This window comes from Apaloderma vittatum, unplaced genomic scaffold, assembly GCF_000703405.1.
Source record: "Apaloderma vittatum isolate BGI_N311 unplaced genomic scaffold, ASM70340v1 scaffold22923, whole genome shotgun sequence".
In the NCBI taxonomy this organism is placed as follows: domain Eukaryota; kingdom Metazoa; phylum Chordata; class Aves; order Trogoniformes; family Trogonidae; genus Apaloderma; species Apaloderma vittatum.
The window spans coordinates 1822-10645 of record NW_009710158.1 but is presented as its reverse complement, the minus strand read 5'-3'; the positions used below and the strand labels follow the sequence as shown (position 1 = coordinate 10645).

General features: G+C 52.6%; 1 protein-coding gene across 1 annotated transcript; it reads right to left on the bottom strand.

Moving 5' to 3' along the window:
• Positions 1-1146: 1146 nt before the first annotated feature.
• DRD4 (dopamine receptor D4) lies at positions 1147-7395 on the bottom strand (the record flags this gene model as incomplete). Its single annotated transcript, XM_009867215.1, has 4 exons — positions 1147-1439; positions 2352-2899; positions 2999-3122; positions 7219-7395. Coding segments are annotated over 4 exons (1052 nt in total), but the record flags the coding sequence as incomplete, so codon positions are not given.
• Positions 7396-8824: the final 1429 nt, after the last annotated feature.

The following is an 8824-nucleotide window of genomic DNA, read 5'->3' as shown; positions in this document are numbered from 1 at the left end:
TTTTGCCGGGGTTTTTGCAGCAGCTCCAGCCGCTGGAGCGGGATGGGAACACAAATTACTCCTGGGAAGGGGGAAACAGGCAATTCCTTTGATTCCCTTCGCAAAACTCTCGCTGCTCCTGCCTCTCAGAGCAACGCTGCGGTATTTGCAACAGTTTCTTCTCCCACTGTTGCCTTATTGCTTGTTTGCTAAAGCTGGAAGACGATTTGTTAATTGAACCTGCAGTAACAGCGCTCGTTTGCAGGGTTTTGCCCATTTGTCCCCAGGGCCTGGGGCAAATGGCAGAACTCAAACCTGAACGATAAAATCACTGTGGGAATTTAATACATTCATCTGTCGATGCTAACTTGATCGAGCAATCGGTATTCTTGGGCAAAGAGAAGCTTCAGGCCTCCCTGCAGTCATTTTTTCCTTTTGTTTCTGAGCAAACAAATTATCCCTCGGAAAGCAACCAAAAATTATTCCTCAGAATAGTTATATACCAAAAAGTATTCCTCAGAAGGTGGCTCTTTTGTGCAATAATCATTTTCTCCCCTCCTTAGCTGCGGAGAGGAGCGCTCCCGTGGTGTCGCTGCGCCCAGGTCTACCAAAAGGCATAAAGGATTTTTTTCCCGGTGGGTATCGTGCGGCTCGGTAAGGAGTTCTGGAAAATTAGCAATAACAGCTGTGTGCCTTTGGATGGCTAAATCTAAAATTACTGCTCGGCATGCGCTCTCACAAGGACCTTAGGACGGATCCTTGCTGGCCTGGCGGGTTCCGTGCCCCAGCGGCCTCGGCGTGACCCGTCACCCTTCCCAAGTGGGGAGTTAGCGTGGCGGGGAGGCCGCTCGGTGAGCGGGTTAACGCGTGAGGTGGCTGCGAGCAGGGAGGGCTGAGCGGTGCTTGTTTTTCTCGTGCACTGGGAAAGGTCTTTTCCAACCCAAATGATTTGGTGATCCAAAGCAAGAGCCGTTCCCAGACCTATCCCTGCTGTCTTGTGGCATCTCTTGCCACTTATGTCAAGCACCAAGTGTTAGAGAAGTGGCCACAAGCTGTATCCACGGCTACTCACCGCTAACTCCTCCATTACACAGCGCTGGGAACCTGCCTCCTCCAGCTGCCATCGCTCCTCCTTCCCTCCTCCCCCACAAAGACAGCAGCCCTTAGGCAGAAATAGATCTTTAATGAACTATACAAAAAAAAAAAAAAAAACAAAAAAGCCTGGTTGTTCCTTTTCTACCCCCATTTCCAGTGGGCTCAGCAGAAGAGGTGCAAAACTTTGCGGAAGAAGTTCCTGAACTCGGCGTTGAAGACGGTGTAAATGATGGGGTTGAGCGCGCTGTTGACGTAACCCAGCCAAGTGACGGTGCTGGTGACTTGCGTGGGGATGGCGCAGGACTTGCAGAGGGCCCTGGTGATGTGCACCACAAAAAAAGGTGTCCAGCAGAAGAGGAAAGCACCTGCCGGAGGGACGTGGAAGAGAGAAAGCGATGTGAATGTTAAAAAGGGGGTAATTAAACAAACAAAGCCCGGCTCAGAGTGCTGAGGGGGAAAGCAGCGTGGGCAAAAAATTTGTCTCCAAAAAATTGTGCCCAGACCGAGTATTTAGGATGTTGCTCTTGTCCTAAGCGTTGGTGAAAAGTCACGTGTTAGTTTTGGAGTCACCTTTGAGGTACAGTTTAAGTCACAGCCAGGCCCTTCCACAGGAGCAAGGGGAGGTGAGTGTTAAAGTGAGGGAGGGAGAGGGAGCACTGGGGAGGTGGATTGTACCTCGCCCTTGACTCCTATTTAGTCTGGGGAAGAGGAGGCTCGGAGGAGACCTCATCAAGCTCTACAACTGCCTGACAGGAGGGTGCAGTGAGGAGAGGGTTGGTCTCTTCTCCCAGGTTACTAATGACGAGAGGAAAGGGCCTCAAGTTGCCCAGGGGAGGTTTAGATTGGATATTGGGAAAAATTTCTTTAGTGAAGGAGTGGGGAACTGTTGGAAGAGGCTGCCCAGGGCAGTGGTGGAGTCACCATCCCTGGGGATGTTCAAAACACGTGGAGACGTGGCCCTTGGGGACACAGTTCAGTGGTCACGGTGGTGTTGGGTTGACGGTGGGACTTGATGACCTTCGAGGTCTTTTCCAACCTTCATGATTCTGTGATTGACTCTGTGAATCTATTCCATAATTGCTCCAGCAAGGAGAACGCGTGACAGCTCCCACCACCACCCGAGCACCCGTGCCGGGGCAGTTTGTCTCCTGGGAGGGGAGTGAGCAAAGCGTGTGTTGGCTTTGCCGGGTTCCAACACGACCTGCCAGGCTGAGCCCTGCTGTGGGACCCCGCGGGACGCTCCCACCCCTTCCCAACCATCGCCCCCCGCCACTCACCGACAACGACAGGCAGCACCCGCATGGCTTTCTGCTCCCGCCCGTTGATCTTGGCCCGCTTCCGACTGTGTCCCGCGTGCGGGTACTTGAGGTGCGGGTAGGAGACAGTCTGGATCCCGTTGCTCATCACATAGTCCCCAGGGTGGTCAGAGCGGGCGTAAGGGTTGCACTTCTCCGGCTCCAGGCCGGTCTGCTCCCTCCCGAGGAAGGTTGAGGGGTGGTACAGGTTCCTGTTGGCCCCGTAGATGCTGCCCCTCAGCTTGGCCTTCCTGGCTTCTTCCCAGCGCTTGAGTCCTTGGAACATGGCGCAGTAGAGCACCAGCATGACGGGGCAAGGGATGAAGAAGGAGCAGATGGAAGAGTACACGATGTAGTTGTCATCCTCCAGCTGACACAAGCTGGGGTCCCGGTTCGGAACGTTGTTGAGGCCAAATATGACCGGGGATGCTACGGCAAAGGCGAATATCCAGGTGGTGGATATAAGGATCAGCTGCCGCAGGTCGATTTGGCGCCGGTTGTAGTTCAGGGGGATGGAAACGGCGATAAACCTGCCGACACAGGGGGGTCAGCCCCAGCGGGGTGGCGCATGGGAGCGGCCTGATGCCGCGGCACGGCTCCCGCAGGAGGAGGGGGAGGAAGGCACTTACCGATCCACGCTGATAGCACAGAGGTTGAAGATGGAGGCCGTGCACAGCATCACGTCCATGGTCATCAGGGCATCGCACAGCGCCGTGCTGAGGGACCACACGCCTCCCTGGAACTGAAAAGATGCTTTGAGAACGACACGGAACGTTCCACAGCCGGGTGCCTCGGCCACTCGCGTTTTCCTCCAAAGGAGCAGAGCTGCCACAGCACCGCGCTCCGGTCGCTGAGGAAGCGGGGAGAGACTCCTCAATGACAAGATCAGAGAACTGCCCAGCTTGGAAAAGCTCATCAAGTCCAACCACTAACCCAACACTGACAAGTCCTCGACTAAACCACATCCCTGAGTGCTGGGTCTGCCCGACTCAAATCCCTGGACTTCCCCACTGCCCCTTCCAACGCCCGAGAGCCCTTTTGGCAAGCGAAAAATGACAGAACACAAAGCTCCTCCTCTGGTTTTTTTTCATGCCCAAACTGCTCCGGCATCCCGCTGCAGATGGTGATGTATCTATAATTTTGTACATGTCTATCTTATAAGGAAGGTGGTTGATCAATATTGGTTTGTGGAACAGGAGTGTTTGCTCAGCGGTGTGCTGTGAACCCGGCTGCTGGAAAAAGGAACAGAAGGAAGAGCTCAGAAATAAGTCAGGATTCCTTAAACTCTTCTTTATATAGCACAGACATGTATAAAATTATATACGTCACCGCCTTCCTGCGTTAGCTCCCTAATGAGCACTTTGGTAGCAGAAAAATACTGCCCAGCCTGAGGCAGGGGTTAAGAAACAAGAAAAAAAAAGCAATTCAGCATCTTGAGAGAGCTGGGAGGGGAGCTCAGCCCGTGTGCTTGTGCAAGGTGAGGAGCGACGGGGCAAAGCCAAGAAGAGAAATGATTAAACGGTCGCTGTATTTGGTTCTGACAGAAGCAGGGCAGGTTTAGCCCAACTTCGCTGGCCTCGTGCACGGTCCGCGTGGAGCTGGTGTGTAGATGCCACACGCCAGGCTCTGGTTTTATTCGTCCCAGCCACGTGGGTGACGCTCTCCACGTCACACCAGGCAGGTGTAGGAACTCCTGCCGCGGCCGGGAGCTGGGGACAGGTAGCTCTGCGGGGATTAATATCAGGCAGTAATGATGTCACCCACAGGATTATGATTAGTGGAGCTGTAAAGCCAAAGCAGACTCTGAAGAAACTGCTTGGCTATTTTTATACGGCCGTATCCTTGAGAGGCAGCCCGAACCTCTCACGGAGGGCTGGATTCGGACCCGGATGGTTCGTTCAGCCTTTTCTCTAGCCTGGATCGGCCACCCCCAAACTGGATTTGGGAGCTGAATTAGAAAAAATAGAAAATAAACCCTCAAACTTTTGCCAAGCTCACTGAGATCCTGACAAATTCAGTTCAGATTACGAGGGAGAAAATTTGATTCCGGCAGTTTTCAAAAGCTGTTTGTGGTTTTGGGGGGAACTGATTCTGTAAAGGACAAGAGGGCTCAGGCTGCAGCACCTCCCGAGGACACGGCCGTTGCTGTGAGATTCAAGTTGGGCACTCAGAAAATGCTACAAATCCTTCCCTTTCCCCACCAACCCCCAGGACCCAGACTTTGGGGAAGGGGCCGGGACAGGACACCCCGTTTCTCTTGGGGAGAGGTGCCGAGAACCCCTCTGGCGGGTGAGTGACTTTGGATTAGAGGCAGAGCTGGCTTTGCTGGGTCATGTGGTTAAGTGCCACCTAATTACAGGAGGTTGCAGGAGATTAGCCCATCAAGGTACACAGTGTAAAGCTTTAGGGATCAGAAGCAGCTCAAGCCACCTTTAAGAAGTGCTCCAGAGCACCTCCACTTTCATCGGCTTGTTCTTGCCTTCTCTGCTTTTCCTCCAGCGCGAGGCCCCTTGTGCTTCTCCAGTGATGCACCACCAGCAGCGCTGGCGCGGAGAAGCTGTGTCCCTTAACAAAATAAACCAAAGCTGCAAATATAAGCCCTCAAGGCAGCCTACCTGCTGCATCCCAAAGGCTGGGGGCACGCGTGTCGCAGGCTGAGCGCTAGGTGGGTGAGGGCAGGCGCGTGAACCGCCACGCTTGAGCCCTCCAGGCATTGCTGCGTGGCAGGAGGTGGGAAATATATGGGCCAGGAGGGTCTTGCTCTCCCCTTGGCTCAGCGCTTCATGGAGGTCAAAGGGGTTTGTAGGAAGGTGATAACAGACAGAATCCCGACCCCTTTCGAAGCAAAACTGGCGTCAGCTGACCGAGGTTGGCTCCGCTTCGATGAATTGCTGCACGTCAGCGCCAAGCCCACTCTTCTCATTTCACCCTGGACTTCAAGACCCCAAAGCAAGTGAGGATAGGAAAGCACACAGCCCCGTAAAGCACAGAAAAAGAGGAGAAGGCAGCACTCGTTATAGTTTACTTGTCCCAAGCTAAGTCTTTGCTGCCTCCTCATCACGAAAGCTTTACCAAAATGCCGTCAGAACGTGAGGGAGTCCCTCTTACCCGGTGCCATGTCTTGCTGCAAAGAGCACGTAGGGTCTGGATCAAGCACTACAGGAGGAGGAGGAACAACTCCAGCTGCACCCTACAAAGAGGTTACGGAAAAGATTTTCTTGGATGGTGGGACAGGGACTTGACTTCTCAAACCGCCTTGCAGGCTGCCTTCCCGGGCCGTTCATTTGGATGGAATTTGCACATCTGTAAGAAATCTGACTTCTTGCGAACAAGCGTGATGCCAGAGGGGCTCTGGGTGCCAGCGCTCCTGAGGGCACGAGCCAGGACAGGGCAGGAGGTTTTAGTCTTATTGGCCGGGACACCAGCTCTTGTCTCCGTCCTGCCACACGCACGGCAGCTCCGTCCCTGCCCCCTGCCGGTCCCACTGTTTGGGGGAGCTCCTGGAGCAATCACAGCAGATGGGGAGGGGGCAGCTGTGCCTATGGGGAGGGGAGGATGGGTCAGGTGACCCAAATGGGCCAATCACAGCGTCCCTTCCCATGGTGCTCAGTATAAAAGGGCCCCTAAGGTCCGGGGGTCTTTAGTGCTGCTGTGCTGGGAGGATCGACGTCGGCTGTTCCTCATCTCTGCTGGCTCTGCTGGTGGTCCCACCTCCTGCTTTTGTACTGCAGAGGAGCCCCGTTCATCAGGACAGGTTGTCTTGCCCTGCCTCCTTGGGTGGGAATGGCACAGCTCCTTTTTTTTGTTTTGGGAGTGGGTTTTTTTGTGTTGGTTTTTTTTTTACTGTCATTGAGACTCTGGGCTTGGGTGCTCCCATCTACTGCTGAGTCTAGTCTGAGACTTTTTTGCTCTCAGGACCTATTTGTCATTTGGGAAAACACAGATTCTATATTACCCTAATCTCCTGTATCTTTGGATATATTTGCATGCTTGTGTAATATCTGTATACAGTTAACGGGCTGCCCAGGGTAGTAGTGGAGTCACCATCCCTGGAGGTTTTCAAAAAACGTGCAGATATGGCACTTCAGGACACAGTTTAGTGGTCATGGTCATGTTGGATTAATGGTTGGACTTTGTCTCAAGAGATCTTTTCCAACCTTAATGATTCAATGATCTTCATTGTTATTTTAAGTGTTATTTTCTTATTCACTATGCTGGTTCAAGACTTTTTTTTTTCAACCTCAAAGTCTTTCTCCCTGCTTCCCCTGTTGTCCTCCCTGCACATCTGCTTTGATGTCCTTTCTTGACTGAAATCATTGAGGTTAAGGATTTCCAGAAATGACAGCAAGTCATTCAGGTCATTCACCTGAAGCATTACAAGGGCTCAAAATTCAAATTCACCCCCCACCATTATTGGTCCTGAAAGTAAAATCCGTAGCACTGTTTTGTAATTACTGGCCTGGATCATCTCTCCAGTACTCTGTGCATCAGACGGGCCCAGAAAAGCATCTATTTCCACTGAAGCTGTAAGATTCCAAGAAAGCCTAATCCCAAATACTGCAGAGAGGAGGAGACGAGTTCACAGCGAGCCACAAGAAAACTGGAGGATAGAGGTCTGGCCTCTCATCAGAAGAGCTGCATCACAGGCACGCGACCTGCTGCAAATCAGAGATCTTTCTGCACCGGCGGTGTGCTGACACCCTGAAACTTTTCTGCGGAAGAGCATCATCCCCACTGAGAGAAGAGCTTGTGTAACTGGCCTTGGCTGCTCTGTGGCCCCGGGGCTCTGCGAGGCGGGGTGCCTGCTGGGGAAGCCTCGTCTCCCCCGACCTGTAGAAGGATCCTGTACCTGGATCGGTGTCAACACGTGGGGCTGCTAAAACCGTTTCCTCTTTTTCGTGATCGATTATGCGGATCTGGTCGGTAAAGATGTTTACGTAACCGGGGCCAGCAGCTTCCTGGATCAGATCCCTCTTGCAGCTCCGTGGATTAAGGAGGGAGCAGATCAGAGGGACGGTTTGCAGAGCTGGGCAGGTAGGGGGTAAGAGCTACGGCAGAGAAAAGAGTGGAAGGTGCTCAGCTTGGTGCCTGCCCTAACTGGTGGGAATGCCTCTGGTTAACGAGGGCTGTAGGAGCTGCTGCTGTGGGTCCTGTGTTGTCACAGAGTCCTTGCGCGGAGGCAGCAGTTAAACACAAAGACAGCCCCTGTGGCCGTGCTGCTCCCTCCGTGCTCATTTCTAGTGGTGAAGCCCCTCTGGAGCCTGAAGGTATCTGCAGAACCTGCCCAGCACCTCGTCGTTCTGCTTTCTCATGTGTCCTCACTGCCTCCGCAATCCCTGTGCCGGGGCTCCATCACCCTGAGCAGGAGCTGACACGAGATGTGGCCGGCGGCACTAACGCACCTCCAGATGGAATGAGGAATGACCAGGGTGCAGCGCTGCAGCTGGATTTCATTCCAGATGGTGTGTTTCTGGAAACTGGCTGCAGACGCTGCTGTGTCAGGAATTCAGTCGGTGCCTGCGATCTCAGGAATTGATCCGTTTGGAAACAGGTGATCCAGGCCAGTGGAAAGGCGATGCTCTTCCCTTCCCGCCCATAGGGTGCTTCTTGGTTCCATCAGGTTGTGGAGGATCAGAACTGACAAATGACAGCAACACCTGGGAGACCAGCTGTCTTCTAAAGCCCTGCCTGGAAGGGATGTTTCCAAAAACCCAACACAAGAAGCTATCTCGCAGGGGAAAAAAGCACAAAATGACCAAGATTCTCCTCCTGAAGGGAAGAAGTGGTCAGAGTTTATTGTACTGTTCCTGCTAAAAAAAAGAAGTAAAAAAGCATCCTCTGAGCTAGTTTTCAGGTTTTCCAAGAAGCCCTCAAAGTCCTTTGGTCTGTCAGGAGTTGTACTAAAGTTAAAAGCAGCAACCAAACAAAAAAAGAAACATAATAAGAATAAAGGTTGAACTGAACATTTGGGACCCTCCATGCCACGATTTCAGTGGCTACGTGCAGTGGTACGGAATGCAAGTTCACATCAAACTGATCAGCAGCAAACACTGTACCCTGAGCTCCTGATCTACAGTTTTTGCTTTTGCCTCTAAGAAAAGTAAAACAAACAAACCAAAAACTCCATAAAAATCCTGTCCCCAGCACTGACTCAATGGCTGCTCTCACTTCGCCTTAGTGTATTTCAGAAGAAAATGAGCTGCAAATCTTGCACCGAATATAGGAGGTTATTAAAAATGAACGTGGGTGCTACGGGCTCTGGGGCCACCAAGAAACCTCGAGGCACGAGGTGGGTGCTGCTTCCCCACAGACAACGGCCGCAGCTGCCCTACGTGACTGTGAGTGGGAGGAGTGTGGATCCTGGTGTGTCCTCTTTTCACAGGGTCTCTTACGCCTCTGAAATCCTGCCTTGTTGCAGGAGCTGCAGAAGCTGGAGGGAAAGACAATTCTGCCAC